Source organism: Quercus robur, chromosome 9 (assembly GCF_932294415.1).
Source record: "Quercus robur chromosome 9, dhQueRobu3.1, whole genome shotgun sequence".
NCBI lineage: Eukaryota > Viridiplantae > Streptophyta > Magnoliopsida > Fagales > Fagaceae > Quercus > Quercus robur.
Window position 1 is genome coordinate 14158856 of NC_065542.1, and position 23145 is coordinate 14182000.

Here is a 23145-nt window from a genome sequence, read left to right on the forward strand (position 1 = left end):
TAAGAGACAATGCATCCAACAAGATGACGAAGTACTAGCTGAAGATGGCCGAATACTACAATAAAAGGGTTAAACTCAGACGACTGGACATAGGAGATCTCGTCCTGCGCAAGACCACCACAACAACTAAAGACCCTACCCAAGGAAAGCTGGGTCCCACATGGGAAAGGCCTTACTGAGTCATTCACTACTCAAGACAAGGCAGTTACCACCTAGAAACCATGGACGGACAAAGACTCTCTCAACCATGGAACATTAAGCATTTAAAAAAGTACCACCAGTAGATGTAATAAACGGATATGTTCATTCTTGAAGTTAATAAAAGAATTATTCCTCTAATGTCTTTGTGTAAGCAGGTCTAGTCAATCGTAAGGCATATAAAAGCTAAGTAATAAGATTCCGCCCTGACGGATGTAAGTTACTGACGATCCCTCCAACGGGTATAAGGCATATAAAAGCTAAGTGATAAAATTCTGCCAAGACGAATGTAAATCACTGACGAAGCCTAAGTGACAAGATTCCTTAAATGGATGTAGATCACCAAAAAATGGCTAAGTGACAAGATTCCTTAAATGGATGTACGTCACCAAAAAATGGCTAAGTGATAAGATTCCGCCTTGACAGATGTAAGTCACTAACGAAGCCATAAACGCAATAAATATCCCTTGAATGTGTATAAGTCAAGTAAGAAGACCCCGCCTCGACGGGAACAAGCCACTAACGCAGGCACAATCCTTTAGTAGGTGCAAGTGACAAGATCCCACTTGATGGATTCAGGCTACCAACGAATCCACACCAAAAAAAAAAAAAAAAAAAAAAAAAAAAAAAAAAAAAAAAAAAAAAAAGGGACAAGAACCTTGCAACAAATCAAAACAACACTCAGGCTGTATCCAAGCCCTTCTAAATGGTCGTGAGTAAGTAACAAATCATTGACGAATGGAGAGATCACAGCTAAGAAATTTATGCTAAGTACAAGGTATGGATGAACTCAAAACACCACAAACATGTTAGGTACCAACAAAAGCACAGTCATCCAAACAGGTAAGTGCGAAATCATAAAGTCAATTAAAGCCCAAAAATAGCGGGCAATTATCCTTGTTCTTTCTAAAGACCCATAAAACACTGGGCCAAGAAACATTATTCTCAAAATAGATTAAAAAAAAAAAACTGCTATAAAAAAGCCCAAAACATAAAGGGCATACACAACAAGATAAATTTTTACACAAGTGTCAGGTCCGGGCATCAATAGGAACGTCAGCAGAAAGATCGTCAACAGCAGGAACGTCACCAGATGGGAGGGAATCACCAGGGGCATCACCTTGCCGAAGTCTGGGCAGCCTCGTCCACAGCCATCTCTTGATCCACCACTTCAAGGTCCAGGCTCGGCAGGTCGACTCCAGTAGGATGCTTGACAAGGTACCTCTATAGGAGCTCGAAGCCCTTGAAGTACCAACAGAAGAGCACTGTGGAGTACTCCTCAGTTTGCTAGAAGGCTTCGACGGACCTAGCAGCAATGGTTTTAAGCTTTTCTTTGGCCACCTGAAGCTGGTCGTCCTTCTCAAGGTTTAGCTGACACTCAACCCTAAGATCGGCATTCAAGGCCTTGATGTTTTCCCTCAGAGTGGTAGCTTCGTCCATTGAATCGATAAGCTTCTTCTTCAACGTGGAGTTCTCCTTCTCCAAAGCCTCCATCCTGGATGCCAGAGACGCCACCTTAGCCTCTTGAGTAAGGCACTCCGAAGCAAGGTAAAGGCTCTCCCCCAACACCTGATGAAGGAAACTAAGTCCATTAGTAAAAAAAAAAAAACATATAAGGGGAACAAAGGGAATGCAAAAGTGTTTTTACCTGGACGATCCTGTGCACGTGCTGACTCGCAACTACATTAAGGGGCACTCTGGAAAAGACCTTGAGGTCCTCAGCATTCACAACACCGTGTGCTCGCTCCACAGCCACACCCTCGTCATCCCAGATGAACGAACCCATTTTCTCCTTCTCCTTCTCCTTACCCGACACTCGTTGCCTTTTGGAGGAAGGGGTAGGGATTTCCTTAATCGAGGTAGCCGGAGAAGCCGTCCGTACATTCTCAACTCCAGAGACGATGGGAGTGGCGTCTGTAACTGAGGGAATGGACGGACCCTTCCCCGTGATACGGACCACCCTCTTCCCAATATTCGCCAAAGGTTCGTCCTTCTTGGACCTCATCTTAGCGTACATGTCCTTGTTAAACCTGGTTGTCATCTCTTTAAAAAATATAAAAAATATAAAAAATATAAAAAAATATAAAAAAAACTCAGAGATCCAAGTACAGACGAGAAAATGAATACTGACGAAGTCAATATTTACTCTTCTTTTCCTCAATATTGATGCTGCGCAAGACGTAGGGAGATGGGTCCGGGCCTAAGCAATAGAATGCAAGCGTCAGTGGGTCCACAAGGTCCTCCCAACTTTCAATCGATTTGGCGTATTCTATTGCCTTCTCAACACGACCCTGGTACTTGCTCTTTAACTTGGGGCGTCTTTTAACTGCCAAGAGAAATGACCAAAGGGATTAGGGACGACCACATATGCAAAATGAAGATTAATAGATGAGGAGAAACATTGACACACCTAAGTTTGGGGTTCCCCACCGACGGAGCAACCTTGGGATATCACCCCAAGCCTCGCTAGAAGGGGTCTCAATTTCGTCCCCGGACACTAAAAAGAAACGGGACTTCCAATACCTGAATGACGAGGCTAAACCCTTGACGATTCTAGTCCTCCTAGCCCAAGGGACTAGCTCATACTACCCGTACTCTTTTGACTCTTTTAGGCGGTAAAGGTAGACGAGCTCACTCACCTTGATCATATCCTCGTTAGCAGCCAACCATATCTCCATACAGTTGATCACTATCCTCCATGAATTGGGCATAAGTTGCCCGAGAGCAATACCAAAATAACCTAAAAGCTCCATCACCAACGGATGGACGGGTAGTCTAAGCCCACAAGTGAAAGCAACCTCGTAGAAGCATACTTCACCAGGGAAGAAGTGGCAGGCCCGATCCTCAGTACCGGACCGACGAACACGAACTCGTGCAGGAAACTGAAATCTATCCTTGAACCTAGCCACGGTGTCAGCATCCAGCCCACACTCCTCCCCAAGGGCGTAAAAAGCCCTAACCTGACGAGGGACGGAGACAGCTGTATCGCCTTCCACCGGGCTTTCGCTGGACGACAACCCAGTTTCTAGATCGCTAGATCTCACCTCCGACATCCTTTTCGTTTCGCCCTCAAACCAAGCAAGTGACTGGCCTAATATTGGAGATAGTTCCCCTAAAACTACACTCAACCCACAACCTTCAAAAATATAGTCCCCAACCAAAGGGAAAAAGTCACCGGAAACACCCAAAGCCGCCCCTAAACAAGCAAAAAAGAAAGAGACCGAGGGGCAAGCTACCCTAACCTCAGCAGAACTGACCATGAAAAGGGAATACAATCCTAAAAACCCAAAAATCAAACACAAAAAACAACAAAAGCAAAGGGCAAAAGAAAAATCAGGAACTCATAAGAAGATTATTGAGGAAAGGGGAACAGAAGAGGAATAAAAGAGTAGCGTACCTTGAAGAGTAAAACGATTGAAGCCAGGAAAATTCGAAGAGAAACGTTGTCGGAGCAATCGCAGGAATAAACGAGAAAAATAATACTCAGAGCAAAAATTAAAGTGAAGGAAAAGAAAAGTTTTGAAACCAAAAATCCAAGGAAACTAAAAAATAGCGGAAACCTAAGGGTCATGCCATTAACGCCCTCAATCAGCATGCGTCACGTGGCCACATTGCGTGTTGCGCCACCACCATGCATTAAATTCGGAGCAGAACCCCAAGAGTGACAAGCAACTCAAGAAAACTCTTTATCTTCTATGGTCCTCATGACACGTCACAGACGACCACAGAACCTGGGGGGCAGCTGATTGGAGTGACGAGTTTACGTTCCCTTGACGAAGTCAACGCTAATGACGAGGTCATCCCTATTGACGAGGAAATCAGTCATCACTAACGAGGGCAAGAAAATCATTCAATGAAGCTAGCCAGTGACTTGAGCAGTTACGAAACCAGCCGAGCAGACCGTTGGGAGCCTATTAAAAGCCCCATTATTGGGCAAGAGGCGTTACTAAGAAAGGCATTAACACCCCAACGACTAGCAACCAAAATCACATATATAAAGCCCTCACATTGTTAACAGAAAGTATATATATATTCACACTATAAGAAAGTACCCATTTTTATCTTGTTCCTCCATTCTCATTTCACAAAGTGCTTTTCTGTTCTAACTTTGGCATCGGAGGCGTTGTGGCAGGCACCACACTGGTGACCCTCATAGAAGATACATTCGCGCTGACAAGGAGTTCCATCTGCCCACCTCAACTTACGAATTCACGCTTCATCAATCAACAACAGCATCTTCTGGTGTTTTGGTATATCCATGACTATCGAACATGATTTTGACCGCATCATAATCTGACACTATGTAGCTAATCATTTTTCAAAAGTAGCAATTTCGTCAGCAATTATTTGCATGTAAGGGGTTTTCAACTCCTCAAATTATCATTTCAAACAACAATTCTTTGCACATAACTTTTTCTTTTTTGGTAATCCTCTTCACACGTTGTTATTGATTAATGCATAGAATAACATAATGATAATTACCCATTGAAACCCCATTTTCCTCTAGCAGTCAAGGATAAGAGATTGAAGTCAGCACAGGCTGGGACCCCATTGACACAGTTATAGGCACACATTATTCCACTAGCTTTCCCCTGCTCTACACAACTCTGTAAAGGAGGTTGGTAGGTGTCTGCTAAATCTTGCAATGAGACCTGAAACCCAGGTAAAATATCAGTAGCTAAAAGCTGAATGTAATTGCTGTTACAGTGTTGTAGATAAAGATTTTGTACAGAAAATCTGTTGAAGTGAAACTGACTTGACTTAAACACAAAAGAAAATGTTAAATAGATAATTTTAATACAATGTTTATTGGTAATATATGAAGGCATCCGGTTAAGGTAATCTATTTTATAAATTTTTTATAAAAAAATTGTCGACCAAAATTAGTTTTCTATAAAAAAAAATTCTTAAAATGATTTACTAACGTAGATCTTAAGGGCGTGGGTTAGTAAAAACCAAATATGAATGATGTGATAATGATTATAATTTGATACCAATAATATAATAAATAAATAAATATTTTTAATTATTATTTATTTTATCTTATACTCAAAGTTCATATAATTGTTTTATTTAAAAAAAAAAAATTCAAGTTCATACCATGGTGCATTGGAGTAGTGTCCATAGTATCACTCAGGTCGGTAGAGTAGTCTAGTGTGTATTAAATTCATTAATAAAACTTTTTCACAACCAAACAGGATGCGGTTTTGTAAACACTAAAGACAACACTATCAGTCTGTCACAGGTTAATTATAATTATATAAATGTTTATTGGAAATATCTATTTTGTCCCAAATGTACTACAACTTTTGTAAAAAAAGATGGCGTAAATACACTTTTAGCCCCTACATTTTAATTTTACCACATTTAGTCCTTAAATCAATTAACGCGTGTTATTTTCGTCCTTTCTGTCATTCAACCGATAGAAATATCTGAAGTGGCATGCTAAATGCTAACGTGGCAAAATAATAATAATAATAAATACCATATCAGCATCTATGTCAGCATCTAATTTTAAAAAATATATATTAATTTTAACAAAATTAAAAAACATAAAAACAAAATTTAAAACATAAAAATACATGAAATTTGAATAAAAATAAATAAGAAGATGAACCCAGATCACAAGAACACAAGAACATGAACCCAAATCATAAGAACACAAGAACACAAACCCATATAATAAGAACACAAACCCAAATAACAAGAACAGTACTCAAAGAATTTCTATTCCAAAATTTGTATACATTCTTCCACCAAAAAACAATTGCAAATTAAATAAAAAAAATGGGTGTTGTGTTCTTCCACAAAAATCAAAACCTAAACCATCAAACCCAATGACCACCACTACAATCTGCCACACTAACCCATATCCACCAGCACCAAACCCGAATGACCTCCAGCACCACCACTACTAGATCCATCACCACTAAATCCTACAATCAAATTTCAACCACAACTCAAACATATTTTGAACCATTGAACAACCCAAACCCCCCACACCATCACGAATCAAAGAAAGAGGCACCGAGTGGGTGAGTCCAAGAAAAGAAGAGATAGAGGGAGAGATCAAGGAGGTTACCTTGATGGTGGCTGATGGCGGTGAATGGTGAGGAAGGAAACCACAACCACCACCACTGATCTGAGTTTCACAACACATACAAGGGGCAGATGCTGTGTTGCCCATCGTTTTCTCTGATCCATGTTGCCCACCAAGCACCGAAGCCTCCATGATCAAAACCCAGAAGAGGGATAAGCAGATCTACTTGCCGTTGGTTTGATAATTTTTGGATTTGATTATTTTTTTTAGGTTTGAGAAAACCCAAAGGCGGTCACCAAGGATTGCAAGGCAGTAACCAACCGCATCTCCGGTAAGTCCAAAGGCTACGCCTTATTCTCTTCAATCACCGGAGTGGTGCCCGGAAGGCTCTCAAGCAACCCCAAAAGCAGATCGGCAATCGCACCACCCCATGGTCGAGATCCATGGCCACACCCATCAGTTTATGATATTTTAACATAAACACAAGATCAAAAATTCAAAATTTGAAAAGAAACAAGAACCGAGAGAGAGAAAAAGAGAGTCATGGATTTGAAAAGAAAGAAGGAAAAGAAAGATACAAACACAAATAGAGCAAGTAATGGATCTGGAAAGAACGAAGAAAAAGAAGTATAAAATGAGAGTGAATGAGAGTCGACCATGGCTGGGATAGCTCTTTTCATGTTTATTGTTCATGTTTAATTTGATACGGATCTATAGTTTGTTATTGTGTTCTTTGTGTTTTTAAATTTGATCTAAATTTATGTATTATTGTTTTTAAATCTGTTTTTTTTTTTTTTATTTAGTTAAAATTGATAAATTATTCTTAAAAAAAATTAGATGCTGATGTGGCATTTGTTATAATATTTTAATTCCTCTGTCAGCCACTTCAGATATTTTCGTCGGCTGACTGATGGAAAGGATGAAAATAACACGCGTTAATTGGTTTAGAGACTAAAAGTGGTAAAATTAAAATGTAGAGACTAAAATGGAAAAAAGCCAAAATGTAGGGACTAAAAATGCATTTACGCAAAAAAAGAATCCCATTTCTCTGGTGGCTTACTTTTCTTTTACTAGTTTTCTTTCGAAGCTGCTTTTTTACCCCCAAACAGACACAAAACTCAAAAGATAAACCGATGAAAAACAATTATTTCTATCATTAACTAAGAATTAATTAAACAAAACCCACAAATCATGAGCACAAAATGCCATGACACAATAAAAGCCCATCCACCAATCCAATTTGCATTAAATTCATTTTAAAACAAAAAAAGTAACGCACTTGTACCAAGGAGGAATCATTGAAACAAAAACAAAAACAAAAACAGGAAAGAGCAAAAAAAAAAAAAAAACATTCTTGAAAAAGTAGAAACACTTACCCGAGCATCAAAATGAAATCGGTCCACACCATTCCAATTGTCCAAATCATAAGCATTAAAATGCTTGCAACAAGCCGAAGCTTGAAGATGCTGATCAGGGTTTCCTTGCTCACCATTTTTAGAGTTTCCTTGAACACCTCTCAATTTAAAGCGAAGCAACTTCATAGTGTTAACTAGGAAAAAAACTAAAAATAAAAAATTGATGCAAACCAAACATTCAAAGCAATTACATGAATAACAATTAACTCGAAAAATTAAAAGCAATTTCAATCACACCAAAGAGATTCAAAGAATTAAAATAAAATTAAAAGAATTTTGAAAAAAAAAAGAAAAAGAAAAAAAGATGAACAGTGTGATTATGATGATGGAGGTGAAGAGGTAGAGAAGATAATGGGGGTAGAGATGACGAGGAAGGTCACGCGAATGTGGAGGCGAGATCGTCGTTGGAGAGGAGACGATGGGTCGCTGAGGTCACAAGAATCGAGACGCCAGGTGAGGAGACAATAGGTCACTCCGTGTGGAGATTTCGAGATCAGCGAGTTCAGCAAACCGGTGGGAAGGTGAAGGGACGGCAAATCGGTGGGAGGTGGTGTGGGTCAGGTGAGCAAGGAGAATGGGTATTGACGGTGTGGGCAAGGAGAGTGTGCTCAAACTTTAGGGAAGTTATGAAGAAATAAAAGGGGGGTATATATATATAGTCAGGTCTTTAGCGACGAAGTCCATTTCGTTGCAATAGGTATCAGGGTTTAAATGTTTTTAGCAACGAAGTCCATTTCATCGCTATAGCATACTTTTAGTGACGACTTGTGATTTCGTCACTAAAACAATGGAATGTAAAACCACGATTACTTTTAGCGACATTTATTTTCCGTCGCTAAATCTTCCTTATAGCGACGAAATGATTTTTGTCACTAATACTATCCATAGCAATACCTACAATGACGAAATATTTTGTCACTAAAAATTTCAACTTTTAGCGACAGAATATTTCGTCGCTATAGATTAATTAAGTTCGCGCCAAAGTTTTCGCTATTAGCACCCATTTTTCAGATCACAATAGCGACAAAAATTATGTTTCGTCGCTAAATGTTATAATTTTTTTTTCATTATTAGTGACGAAATTCATATTTCGTCGCTAAAGCTGTACTTTTAGCGACAAAAAATATTTCCTCACTAATTTTCGTCACTAAAAATTCATTTTGTTGCAGTGAAGAGAATAGATGATATGTATGAGTCGAAGAAGGGGGGCCTTATTTGGATGTTTTAAAAATTAAGTTGGGAGAGGAGAATAGATACTCCTCCTCTTTATTTAGATGTTTTACAAATTAAAAATGGGAATAAAATGAAATGATAAGACATCATTTAAATTACAATCATACCCCTCTTTTTATTCCATTTAATGAAATAGATATAAATTGTCAATATAACGGTAAAATTGAAAATTTATTTATTTTTAAATATAAGTTGAACTACAAATTTCCTCAATTTGGGGGAATTAAAAATGATAAACCTCCAAATCCCCTCTAATGCCTTCTCTATTCCTTTTAAAACACATCCAAACAAGGTTAATTAACACCACTCTTCCTTTCAGGGACGGGCCCAAGATTTCAAGCTATAAGGGGGGTCGGAGATAAGCGGAAAAAAAAAATTTTAATTCAAATACACATCCATATAGTATTAAGAAACTTTCAACCAAGACAAATACACAAAAATCATTGTTTCTTAATATATTAAAATGCAATCATCTACCAACAAAAACAAAAGACGCAAAACACTATTATTTCTTAATATACAAAACACTATTGTTTCTTTACATTTTTTTTTTTTTTTTAAGATTTACATGCATGGGCTAGGTTAATGATTCATGATTTTGTAGGAGGGGCCCAAGTCTAAATTTTTTATTTTTTACTGAAAATTAAACTACTAAAAAAAAAAACAATTTGGCCCGAGGGGTCCAAGCCCCCACCTAGGTCCGTCCTTGCTTCCCCTCCTTTCAACTTCTTTCTCCTCCCCCTCCATCAAACACATTGTTAGGCAATTGGCTAAGATCATAAAAAAGGAAAAAGTATCTCATGAAACGATCTCATAAGACCTCTTTTGGACAACATGTGGATCCTACACACACACACGAACGAGAAGTCTATACATTTTCACTATTTTTCTCATTAACTTAAATAAAACTATTTGCCTTATTCTACCCCCCCCCCCAAAAAAACTCACTTTCTCTCTCTCTCACATTTACTAAAAAAAAAAAAAGTCATGAACAACCCACTTTTCTATTATCTCTAAACCTATTTTCACAATTTACATTAAGATAAATAATTTTATTTATTTTTATATATAATTAATGAGAAATTTTTGAAAATCCATTTTTGATTGTTTATGTCGAGGTTATGAGATGAATGAAATGAAGTTGCAAAGAAAATAGCTTCTTTTGTTCTACATTTTTAAATTTACTTATGGAAAATATTATTCTTTTATTTATAAATACTTTTAAATTTAAATGTCTACATGACCATATGTGTTAGGTTCTAAGTACTTAGAAACTAATGTATTAGAACTCTAATGTGTATTGTTGGCAAACCATGATCAAAACAGGTTGTTTAGTTTTGTTTAGACTTGCTCAAAGTTGTGTCTTTTATGTAAAGTTGGAATCGAGCTGTTGCAGAATTAAGTGTGCATTTCGGCCCAGCTCAATCAATCGAAGCTTAGACTCGATCGATCGAATCTCGAGCAGAATTTTTTTTCTGCAGAATTTTTCCAACTCAGCCCTAGTCTATTAAAACATGTAAGGTTTTATGTTTTGCCCTAAGTATAAAAGGCAAACCCTAGCCACGTTTTTCATGTTGCTCTTTTTTGTTGTGTGTGTGAATCTCTTGTGAGATCTAGAGGTGGTTGCTTTCACACATGCTTAGGATTATCAAGAAGGAGATTTGATTGAGAGCTTGATGATCATTCAGTTGCTGCACTAAGGAGCTTAAAGAAACACAAGCGGGTGTGCTTGTACTTGCTGGAAAATCCAAGAAAGAAAGAGTCTGTGGTCTTGGAGCTTGCACGTGGTCGTGTCAGTAAGTTTCTACTTGTGGGTAACAATAGGATGTTAGTGGTCTAAGTTGCTATTGTAAAACTTTGATTCTTTCATAGTGGATTCAGGTTTACCTTGAGAATTGCTAAGTTAAATCCTCCCCAGGTATTTACCGGTGTGGTTTCCTGGGTTATCATATCATTGTGTTATTTATATTTCCGCTACTATGCATGATATGATTGTTTGATTGTGTTAACCTAGATCTGGAATTTGGACTAAATAATAACTTGGCTAATTAACTAGGTTAATCCAATTGTGTTTTAAGGGGTCTAAAAACGTACAAGTGGTATCAGAGCAAGTAGCTCTCTTGTTATTGATCTTTTGATCTCTGAGCTAATCCTTGACCCCTGTTGTCATGGAACACGGAAATTCTCTTGTTATTCCTCCTTACTTTGATGGGAATAATTATGCTTATTGGAAAGTAAGGATGAAAGCATTCTTGAAATCAATTGATGAGAGAGTCTGGAACTCCGTTGAATACGGATGGGAGAAGCCCACTACTCCTCTTAGTGAGTGGCAAACTTCTCTAAAAGAAGCAGCCGCGTTTAATAGCAAAGCTATAAATGCTATCTTTAACGCTATTTCTATGGAGGAATTTAAGAGAATCTCTAATGTTGAGGTTACTCACACTGCCTGGAATATCCTCCAAACTGTGCATGAAGGCACAAAGGCTATTAAAATTAATAAGTTGCAGCAATTAACTTCTAAATTTGAAAGCATTAAGATGTCTGATGATGAATCCTTTGATGAATTCTATGCTAAACTCAATGATATTGTTAATTCTGCTTACAACTTGGGTGAAATCTATGATCAACCTAAAATTGTTAGGAAGATTCTTAGATCTTTAACTGAAGATTTTAGACCTAAAGTGACTGCCATCACTGAGAGCAAGGATGTGGACTTCATCCCTGTTGATGAACTTGTAGGATCTCTTCAATCCTATGAGTTGGACCTACCTAAGACTAGCAAATCCAAATCAATGGCTCTTAAGTCAGTTGATGATGTTGATGTTGGTGGGTTTGATGATGAGCTCTCTGCTACAGAGATTGCTTACCTTGCCAAGAACTTTAGGAATTTCCTTAGAAGCAACAACAACAGGGCAAGAGATAAGAACACTGTTGAACCTAGAAACTTTTAGGAAGAATGATCCCACTAAGGTTAACAACACTAATAAACGTAGAGAAAAAGTAAGTTAATCTTCTAATAGTTCTATGGTTCCTCAATGTTTTGGATGTCAAGGGTATGGTCACATGAAATCTGAATGTCCTACATACTTGAGGTCTAAGGGTAAGGCTATGGCTGTAACCCTTAGTGATGATGAAGTTTCTGATGATGAGTCTGGTTGTGACGAGGATGGAAACTTCATTACTTTCATTACTACTATTGTAGTCAATGAAAATGTATCTGCTGAAGAGAACCCTTCTAATGGGGAACTCTCTAAGGATGCAGATCTTCAAAAAGCCTACAATAAACTTTGAAAGTTGCTGCAAAGGATGCTATGAATGTTGATTTGGGCTTAAAGAAAATTGCGTCTCTTAAACTTGAAAAGAAAATTTTGCTTGTTAAACTGTTTGATGCTAATGATCTTCTGAATAATGCGAAGACTGAGAACATGCTTTTGCTTGATAAAGTTAAGAATTTGGAACTTGAATTATCTATTGCTAGAGAACAAACTAATAGATCTACAAGCTCCAAACTTGATCACATGCTAAGTGTTCAAAAGTCTCCCCCTGACGAAACTGGTTTAGGTTTTGTAGATAGCATCTTTGTGTCTGCACCTCATTCCACAAACTTTGTTCCTTCATCTTCTTCCAAACCCTTTGTGAGTGAGGATGTTAAACCCCCTGTGAGTGATGTTGTCAAACCCTCTGTGAGTGAGGCTAAATCTGTAGAAGTTACACCTCCTAAGAAGATTAGGGTTGCTATGAAAGAGTCTAAACCTAAAAAGTCTACCCTTTCATGTATTAATCATGAATACTATAAAAGCAAAACAAACCCCAATATATATTAAAGCTGAGTAGAGGTATGAGTTATTCTTATGTTATTTTCTTCTCCTCTACTTAATTACATATATTTTATGGTTTTTCATGTATTTTTTTAAAAGTAATTTTTGTACATGAACCACCAAACTCTCTTTAGCCATTTTTTACAAGATAAAAAAGCTTACAATAATTGAAATTATTCTTTCAAATGTAACCCATATTTCTCTTATATTTATCTAATGTTCAGTCATATATATTTTGTTTTGTTTCAATAATTTCTAAGTAGTAAATCATCTGATTTTTTTAATATCTTTGGTCTTTCAGAAGTTTTAATATCTAAATTTTTTAGTTATTTTTTTGTAGTATCTGAAATCGTCTGACAATTTTTTTTGTAAGTCATTGCACGTTCAAGCAATGACTTCTTCATCAAATTATAACACAAATTGAAGTCATACAAGAGCAAATCATGCAATGGTGTAGTTTCTTAAATTTTTTATAAAATTATTTTAGTCTACCTCACAAATAGGTAAGTTTCCGTGTATAGCATGGGTTAGTGACTAGTTAAGAATAATAATGAACAATAAAAAAAAAAATGAATAATAATTTTATGAGCTCAACGTCACCACCAATAGTAAAAATGTTTGCCCTTGGTATTACCATGAGAGCAATTCCAGGGACACAAAAATTTTTACAACTTTTGCTATAACTTGTCATGTGACTAGTTATGAGTAGTAGAGGTGTGAACCTACCATTTGATATCTACCATTCACAACTTGTCATGTGACAAGTTGTGACAATAATTGTGGAATTTTTTTGGAGTTGTGCTAAGACCACCAAAAATGACACAATTTTGTGCCACAACTCACCACGTGGCGAGTTATGACTGGTGAAGAAGTGTCTGTGGGCCATGTGGGGACACTCCTTCACTAGTCACAACTTGCCACATGGCGAGTGGTGACTCTAGGAATTTTGTTTAGGGGCTCATTAAAAAATTTTAATAAAAAAAAAAAACTTGAATATATCGAGTTACCGACAAAAAAAAATACATGAAGTTTTACAATTTCCTTCTACAAGTATTCAAATTTTGAATTGTTATATGATGGTTCATTATAAGTATCTATTGCCAATGTGGGTAGTTATGAGCCTATAATCATTTTGTTTTATTAAATTTATCTAACATTTTTATTTTTATACAATTTTTATTATCTATTTGTTATTGTTTTTATAAAAATATTTTAAACTAAATAACTAAACTAAACTCATTGACTTTCTATTAATTATTGGCGCACACAACCACACTCATTCATATATAAAATTGTACACTAGTGTCTACTTAACCAATCAAATGCTTGGGCAATCACTAACTTTACGTTTTTTTTCTTGAATTTTACTAACTTTATAACAAAAAATTATTATAACATGATAACAATATACACACATGTAACAAACCATATCTATTTCCTAATTATTAAATTATATATATTTATATTATAATGCACACACAAACATTCACACACATCATAATTCACACAAATAATATTATAACAAAAAGTAATATACGTAATCAATATTAGACACACTCACACAGATAATATAAATTTATAAAAAATAGTGTCAAATACCATTCACAAACACTTACTTTTTATTCTTAAAGTTGAAAATACTTATAATAATGATGTGTAAAATTTAAGTCAAGGTGTGCAAATGTATTTTTAAGAAAAAAATTATAGTATTAAACTAAGGACTTTATTAACATGTGCTGGTCAGCACCTGTTAATGAACCAGCTATTGTTCATTTATAATCTATTAAAAAAAATTATATATAATTTTTTTTTTTTTTTTGGGAAGTCAGGGTTCATTGAACCCCCTAAGAATAGTGTAGCGCCGCCTAATACTTTTCTCGGCCTTTTGGCTAAGATCAAGTGTAGCGCCGCCATGGGTCCCAGCATATTTGGTTGAGATTTAGCTTAGAAATTGACTGAAATGGCTGTGGGTCCCAGCATATTTGGTTCAAGAATCAAGTTGCATGCCTTGTGGGGTCATGCAGAGAGCCAGTCTGATATTTTTGCATTTGATCATACGTGTGGCGCTTTATTGGGTTCATATCAATGTATGCTTTTACAATTCTCTGCACTGAGAATTTGTGAATTTCTGGTTTTTCGAGATTTACCTTGGAATCTTACTGAGATGGTAATGAAAGTGACATTTCTTGAAAATAGTCGAATAATTCCTTCTGTTAATATCAAGATTTATGGGTATTGCAATAGATACAAAGTATCATATTTGGCTAGATTCTGCTTTCTATTTGAATTCTGGCTTCTTCTCTTGAGAGAGGCGGAGAGCAGAGAGAAAGAAGCAGAGAGAAAGGTAAAAATTTTAGGGATTTGAGGTTTTTTATTTGTTTTGATTTGTGATTGTTTTGTGGTTAACCGCTTAGACCGGATTTATAGTTTATCTTGTTAATTTAATAATGTTATTTTTGGACAATTGATTTTGTTTAGAATCAATGTTTAACCGGATTTACTAAATTTTTTGTTTTTTTGGTTAGAAGGATGTGCCTAATTCATCTGAAACTATATATTTTTTTCCCTGCTACCCCCTTCTTTTCTAAAATTTTGGGGCCCTTTCACTTGGTGGCCTTAGGCAATTGTGTAATTGGCCTAGTCAACTGGTTTTGTCCAAGATGATCTCCTATGATCACGCTAGGATTTTTTGTTTGTTTTTGCATAACTTACACACGGTCATATTTCAAACACGAAACACGATTTTAGTTATGTTAGTAAAATGATATTTTCAAAACACCATTTCAATTACGATTGTGAAATTTCACAATACCAGTTGAATTTGTGTCCCTGGTGTAACTATCACCTCTCCATCGGTTTATCTTGCTTTCTCCAGTCAAGCTTTTATAGCCAAGCAAAAAAAATATCGCGTTATGGACTTGTTGCTATTCTTGACAACAACATAATATTGACTTTTTTTGTCTTTGTTTTTCTTACAAGTTACAGAAATAATTTCGTGCAAACTTACATCTGATACTTTTCTTCATGTGCCCGGTGATGACAAAAATTTTTTTACTTCTAGGAAACTTCATACAGCTGGCTTATTCAAACTGGTTTATGAATAAATAGTTCGTGCTTAATGTTACTTAGTATTAGTTGAATTCCCCAATCCCTTAACATTTCTTGATTTTGAATGTTCTGTTACTTTATTATGCCTTATAATCTATTAATTGCTGCAACAACTTTACTTGCTTATCTTCCTAGCACTTGTTATACGCTTACTATTTGCCTTCTAGCTGTTTGCTCACTGTTCTTCCATGAATTTTGTTATCTTGTAGCTTAAGTATCATGATATTGCATTGAATGAATAACTTCAGAAACACAGTTTAAATTAATTAATTGGTTTTTTCTAGCCAGGGTATTTCTTTTCTTGCATGTAGATGTTGCAATAATATGGCATCAGCTAGGGAATTTCATTAACAACAAGATTTTCTCTCGCTGAGCAGCAAAAATGCCTTTGGCTTCTCCTGTAAAAGTGGTTCTAGGCTCAATTGCTTTTGCAATCTTCTGGGTATTGGTGGTTTTCTCAGCTGTTCCTTTTCTACCAGTTGGGAGAACTGCAGGGTCCCTCCTGGGGGGCATGCTAATGGTCATATTTCAAGTCATAACTGCAGGTCAAGCATATGCTGTAATTGAACTTCAAATCCTTGGTCTTCTCTTTGGGACCATGGTTGTTAGTGTATATCTTGAAAGGGCAGATATGTTCAAGTACTTGGGAAAGTTGCTCTCATGGAAGAGTAGAGGGCCAAAGGATTTAATTTGTCGAGTCTGCCTGATTTCTGCCATTTCAAGTGCTTTTTTTACTAATGATACCACTTGTGTAGTTTTGACTGAATTTGTCTTGAAAATTGCAAGGCAACATAATCTCCCACCTCATCCTTTCCTTCTTGCCCTGGCCTCTAGTGCAAATATTGGGTCGGCAGCAACTCCAATTGGCAACCCCCAAAACTTGGTTATAGCCGTTAAGAGCAAGATATCTTTTGGAAATTTTCTAAAAGGAATTCTCCCTGCAATGATCATGGGTGTAATTGTCAATGCCCTACTTCTTCTATGTATGTACTGGAAGTTGTTATCTATTGAAAATGATGAGGAAGATATAGCTGTAGAACTTCTTGCAGAGGAGGAAGTGAATTCTCATCGTTTTTCACCAGCCACAATGTCACATTTTACATCCTTCAATTCTCCGGAATGGAACTCTAGATGGGAAGTTATGGCTGTGCAAAGCTCTCCTGGCATGAGTGTTCCAATGGGACAGGTTGAGAACCTTAGGAACCGATCAATTCCGAGTGCGAATGAAATCCAAGGGGTTCCTAGTGGCACATTGGAGTCTGCAAGAAATTCTAATGCACCAAAAGAGGCAGCAAATGATGTATCTTCTCAGGTAAAGGAGGAAACAATGCCTTCAAAGAGAGTTGCATCATTGACCACAAGATGGAAAAAAATATTGTGGAAATCAGGTGTTTACCTTGTTACTATAGGAATGTTGATTGCTTTGCTTCTGGGTCTAAATATGTCGTGGACTGTAATTACTGCTGCGCTTGCTCTTATGGTTCTTGATTTCAGGGATGCTAGGACAAGCCTTGAAAAGGTATAATCTGCAAGCACGTTGCTTTCTACCTTTAAATTATTTTTTCCCTATCAAAAAACTGTAAATCATAACTTGTTGGTGATTATGACCATTGATTGCTTGTTGGAGAGTTTACTATATGTCAAGTTTATTTCTCTTCTTTGCCAGGTCTCCTATTCTCTGTTACTTTTCTTTTGTGGAATGTTTAGCACAGTCCAAGGCTTTAACGAAACCGGAATCCCTGATACTCTATGGGTCTTTATAGAGCCCTATTCAAAAATCGATCGTGTTAGTGGGATAGCAATGCTCGCCATTGTCATACTTCTCATGTCAAATTTGGCTTCAAATGTACCAACTGGTATGTTGATGGATTTCTTCCATATATATATATATATATATACATTTTTTTTTTCTTCTATTATCTGTTTCATAATTTTTTTTTTTTTTGGATAGGTCAGATGAAATTAGCTTTTTAGGCTAACACTTGTTTGTAAGTCCGTTTTAAACAACTTTTTGAATAAAACGAGTTTGTCAAGCTTTCTTGTTAGAATTTCAAGCTGTACAGAGACTAATTCAACATTGGGATGCATATAAGTTTGTTGTGCTGTCTTTAGATTTCTGGGGAATATGTTAGTGTATAATTTGGACTTTGCATACAGATTATCTCTTCGGGATATCATAGTATTCCCAGTTTTTATTTTTTAATTGCATATTTCTGGTTTTCACTTCTTATCCTTTCTCTACTTGAGACAAACTGACATTAACCTTTGTCAAGATTCTTCCCAATTTCACTTCTCAAAAAAAACACTTGATACAACTGACATTAACCTTTCTCATGCATGTTCATATCTTACTCAAGCTGATAGTACACCACCATTTTACTGAACAGGTCTTTCAGTCTAAGAATTGTCTTTCAATTCACTTTGTACACAAACTGGCACCCTTCTGGGTCATTTCTCAAAGTCTCGGGATAATTGCAACGACAACAGCATTTCTCACCAAGTTGTTGTTTTCAATTGACATTTTGTAAAACCATAAACAATTTTTGGATATGCTTACCCCCTCAGAATTCTGCCATAGCATTCAATTAAACAACAAACATTCTGCAGTTTGTGCTAGAAGGAAAATTTCCTTTCAGTAACAAAGGGATTTTTATACCAGTAATGATAACTGTGAGTTGACAAGGCTCTCAGTTATCCATGGCCCTTGTGTACATAATATAGGGAACAAGGGATGCTCTTGCACTGAATCTGTGAGATTGTTTTTCATAAATGAGCAGGTAGCCTAGCACTGTGGTTTAATCTTTCTTTCTGCATCTCTGATTAAGAATTGTTTTTCTTTCATGTACAACAACAAGAACAACGAACAAAGCCTTAGTCCCAAAATTTTGGGATCACCTATGGATCCTTAATAGACTAGTTAGGTTTTTCTTTTATATAAAAAGTATCTAATGATTTTGGTGAAACATCTCTAAGTTGATGCTGTATTCCGTTTGTTATGAACATTCTTGAGGTTCATGTTAATGTTCATTTCTTTCATTTCGTTTTTTTCCCCAACACTTTGTTGATTTATGATAAATTGTTTGTCTGCTGTAAGCCATTATTCGGCATCATAAAGGCCATTTTAAAACTATTTACACTAGAGTTCCTATAACTCATGTTAATATTGTGTAGTTCTCCTTCTTGGAACACGAGTGGCACTATCGGCAGCTGCAGTTTCTGCAGCTAATGAGAAGAAGGCATGGCTAATCTTAGCTTGGGTCAGCACAGTAGCTGGGAACCTCTCATTATTGGGATCAGCTGCCAACATAATCGTGTGTGAGCAGGCTCGCCAAGCTCCCGAACTTGGGTACACTTTATCCTTTTGGAGCCATCTCAAATTTGGAGTCCCCTCAACTCTTATTGTCACTGCCATTGGTTTGACACTTATAAGATGATTTTGATGCTCTTACACATGACACACAATGTTTTTATGTAATAAATTTTGTAGAGTAAGATTGTTTCGACATTTGAGCAATTCAAAGCTGACAAATGTTGTTTTTCTCTTAATCTCTATTTAATCATAACGTTTTTCAATAGTTGCTGAGTGATTATTTCAGATAGACATCCACAGAACAATGGGGTGAATTGTACATCGCTTGCATGTTTATACTATTAGTTTGACCAGCTCAATGTTTGTTCAATTCTTCCTTTTCTTTTATTGCAAAAGAATTCTACCTTTTTTTTTTTTTTTTTTTTTTTTTTTTTTTTTTTTTTTTCAGTCTACCAAAATAAGGATGTACATCTCATAAATAGACATATGCATGTTCGTCGGAAATGAAAAACGAAATAAAAATATCAAACAGGTCAGAGTTTAGAAAGAAGAAGCCTTTCTGAATTCAGACTACTATAATTATATATTCAAATCCCAATTCGATCTTGTAATACTAATTCTGGCCTTAGTCACTTATATTTTGAGAAATCTAAACAAATTATAGTTTGTTTATTTTATAGTACTTAATTATATGAGGTCAATTTGAAATGTTCATTGTTGTAAGATAACATTTAACCATATTCAAGAACTGATAGCCTAGAGTCCTATAGTTTATAGCTCAACTAGTACTTCTTAATGTTTCTAATGAATGTATCCAGTGTTTAAATCTCACTTTTCCCGTTGGACTATCAAATTATAAAAAATAAATTTAAAATTTATAAACACAATTAACATTAGCATTCAATTTGTTTAAAACTTTAGTATACTAACAATGTGGGTACCAATTACTATAGTTTAGGATTTAGTATTGGCAACTTCTAAATGAAAAATTATGTGTTAGGAGAGTTGAATTTAATGTTATTAAGTTATTTATTTAATTCTTTTTTCTTTTCTTTTTTTTTCTTTTTTTGAGAATCCAGTTAGGTAAGAGTTTGTGTAATGAATTGCATCAAGGAGTTAAAGTTCCTAAGGCCTGCACAAGCAAAGTTAGGACTTGATTGAGCAATTGTTGAAGTCAGGCAGAAATTTACATGATTCTCATTTAACCATCGCTCAAGTAAATTACATAGCTATTAGTCTTTAACTTGACTCAAAAACTTATTGAAGTGATGATTCTTAACCTACCTTTAAATGCCCTTTGAGACAAATTTTAAGATAAGATATTTGCTATACAAAGTAGATCTAAAGACTAAATGTGCCTTTCTTCTTATTCTAAACAAAAAAACTTCCCATGTTGGTTCAATGTTAAGAACCCAACTTGTGAGCCTAAATTTATTCCATTGAAACCATAGAAATTGTCACCCTCTATTAGTAAGCTCACAAACCTACTAGAGTTCATAATTGGTGTGGACGAGTTCGTTTGTGTAGAAGAAGTCTAGATTTCAAATCCTAATGCTACTTTATTCTTTATTTTAATGGGTTTAGATTGTGGTGACATATTTGTGACTGCTTCATTATTGTGGTAGCAAACTATTATTGTTTGATTCTGTATACAAGTGAGAGTCAATCCACTAATTAGAACACTTAAAGAGTCAAAATCGGTTTTTTCAACTGTCACCACTAATATATGTATTGGTTAAGTATCACTGATAGTATTAATAATATTTAAATTATTTACATCGCAATGACTGTTTTAATCTAATATTAAGGATAAGAAAGAAACAGTAAAGTTTATAGAATACATATGGCTTTTGTTAGATTATTAATATTAGAGGAAAGGCTTTGATGCGATGGTCACTCCACAAGTATAAATGTTTATGGGGTGTGGGGGGCAAGAGTCGGGGTTCGAGTCTCCAGGAGGGAGTTTTACATACATATACACTTAGATTAGGCTAAAGTAGAAATTCTATCTTGTATCAAAAAAGTTAATAATCAATAAATTTTCAACATGAGGTTGTGTGATGTGGCACAATTCTTTTATATTTTTTTTATGAACAAAAAAATGGATAGGGTGTGAACTGACATAAAAGAAATCATTTTTAGTTGCAATTATAATATAAATTTAGAATATGACATTCTTCCTCATATTTTGTTTCTTTAATAACAATTGACACAAAAGCCATAAAAATTAAATATTTACAAATTTGCTAATATTAATCTTAACCATTTAAATGTTCTAACTCCCTTATGTAATTAGAAAAATTACTAATAAAATAAATATGTTTATTTTATTATATTAATTATTTTAAGCATAATGAAATTTTAATATCATTTTTCTAAGATTTATATGTGAAACAGTTGGTTTTTTTTATTTTTTTTTTATGTGGGAAAAAATTAATTTGAAATATGATATTCTTGATCAAATTTAGTTGTTTTTGCAACAATTGAAATAGTGTCCAACAAAAAGGGGGCAAAAAAAACACAACAAAAAAATGTTTCAAAAAAATATTTTTTAAGGATATTTTCATTTTCAGTAGGCATGAAACATGTCTATCTATATTAACTACTATATCATGCAATTTTCAATTCGTAAAAACACACACACACTTTTTTACAAGGAAAATTATTGAATTATATATATATATATATATATATATATATATATATATATCGATAGTTAGGGGTGAGGATTTGAACCCTCGATTTCTATGTTGGAAACACAATAAGGTATCAATCAGTTAAACTACAAGATTTGTAACACCCCGACCCAACTTTATAGTTAAACTATGTGTTTGAATGGTTAATTATTATTTTAAGCCACTTTCTTTCTATAATTAATAGAAGAGTATTTAATAAACATATAACTTTATAATGCCTTTGAATAAGAATTGTAAAGATTGTATATAATTGAATGGCTAATTGTATTATGAATATATACTAAGTATGTACAAAACTATATTAAGTGGTTAAGTTATTAGATATATAGTTTGTTGGTGTTTAATTAAGTGTTTAAGGTAAGAGTTTATATGCCAAGTTATTTTATAGTTTGGGTCTTTATAGAATATAAGCTTATAAGGGGGGTGGAAAGTAATTTTAAAAAAGTTTAAAGGGTGACCCATCAACCCTTTTCTCTTAGCATTACACGTGCCCTACCCAAAATCCATTTCTCCCTTATCTTTTCTTGACTACACCAGAAGGTTCAACTCTAATTCTCCTTTCCCTAATCTTTTTTCTTTGTTCTTATTTCCTTCTTCTGCCCTTGTTCCCACATGGCAGCACCTTACCTCTCACCAACAGCCCTCCCTCTCTCACCGAAACCATATATCTTTCTCTAAGAAGGAATCAAACTCTTACTAAAGTTTCAACTTCAGTTGTGGGTAAGTATATATGTTTATTTTATGTTATGGGTATTTTAATGGTGGTATGGTTTGCTTTAGTTTCACTTCTATGTTCTCTAATATGATTGTTAGAAGCTAAAATTTGTGGTTTGTGAAATTAGGAAATTATGAACTTGTAGGTTTATATATATATATATATATGCTGTTTTAAGAAACTTTGAAACTGTGTTGGTAATTTGTTGAAGGTAGATTAAGGTTTTTACTAAATAATGATTGTATATGATTAAGGAAGTAAGAAAAAGTTAAGATGAGTACTTTTGATGTTACTACTAGGATTTTTTTTGTATTTAATTTTGCTATAAATGGTTAAATGATTGTATGCAAGTGTTTTCTAACATGTCTAATGAGTGCATAAAAATCCCCATATGATAATAAGACTATTTGCAATCATTTTATGATTTTACAAAAAAAATGTTTCAAAGCTGCCTTTGTGACAGATTCTGTGTTTACGCATGATAAATTATGTATTAAATTGTATACAATGAATTAGGATACTAGTAGTAGTTCTTATGAATGCTAAGACACATATAGTTGTAATGGAAGTGGTCTCACAGCATTTGGATTAATATAAAAATAATGGTTTAAT

General features: G+C 35.1%; 1 protein-coding gene and 2 long non-coding RNA genes across 6 annotated transcripts in view; 2 read left to right on the forward strand and 1 right to left on the reverse strand.

The window, feature by feature from the left end:
* LOC126699724 (uncharacterized) overlaps positions 1-18337 on the reverse strand; it is a 28318-nt gene extending 9981 nt beyond the window's left edge. The window contains exon 1 of the long non-coding RNA XR_007646875.1: positions 18117-18337. This is a non-coding gene — a long non-coding RNA (uncharacterized LOC126699724). The remainder of the gene's footprint in view (positions 1-18116) is intronic.
* LOC126699723 (uncharacterized) overlaps positions 1-23145 on the forward strand; it is a 31090-nt gene that overhangs the window by 5527 nt on the left and 2418 nt on the right. Inside the window, exon 1 of one of the 2 annotated variants that reach the window (XR_007646873.1) lies at positions 22327-22538. The exons of the other annotated variant lie outside the window; for it this stretch is intronic. This is a non-coding gene — a long non-coding RNA (uncharacterized LOC126699723). Of the gene's footprint in view, positions 1-22326; positions 22539-23145 lie in introns of those variants that run through there. 2 annotated transcript variants of the gene reach the window in all.
* LOC126699720 (silicon efflux transporter LSI2-like) lies at positions 14757-19481 on the forward strand. Of its 3 annotated transcripts, none has more exons than XM_050397682.1 (4): positions 14757-15048; positions 16190-17331; positions 17479-17668; positions 18984-19481. In XM_050397682.1, exons 2-4 carry the CDS (start codon positions 16195-16197, stop codon positions 19244-19246), a joined length of 1590 nt encoding a protein of 529 aa, XP_050253639.1. In that variant the 5' UTR covers positions 14757-15048; positions 16190-16194; the 3' UTR covers positions 19247-19481. The 3 variants fall into 3 exon arrangements, with proteins under 3 accessions (XP_050253639.1, XP_050253637.1, XP_050253638.1); XM_050397680.1 differs by having other exon boundaries at positions 14758-15048; positions 16097-17331; XM_050397681.1 differs by having other exon boundaries at positions 14758-15048; positions 16101-17331.

What these genes read in the sequence shown, in the direction of transcription:
- LOC126699720 (XM_050397682.1), top strand. Translation starts at nt 16,195, where the DNA reads ATGCCTTTGGCTTCTCCTGTAAAAGTGGTTCTAGGCTCAATTGCTTTT. An exon ending in CTAGGACAAGCCTTGAAAAG is followed by an intron (nt 17,332 to 17,478) that starts GTATAATCTGCA and finishes CTTCTTTGCCAG; the next exon opens with GTCTCCTATTCTCTGTTACT. An exon ending in GGCTTCAAATGTACCAACTG is followed by an intron (nt 17,669 to 18,983) that starts GTATGTTGATGG and finishes AATATTGTGTAG; the next exon opens with TTCTCCTTCTTGGAACACGA.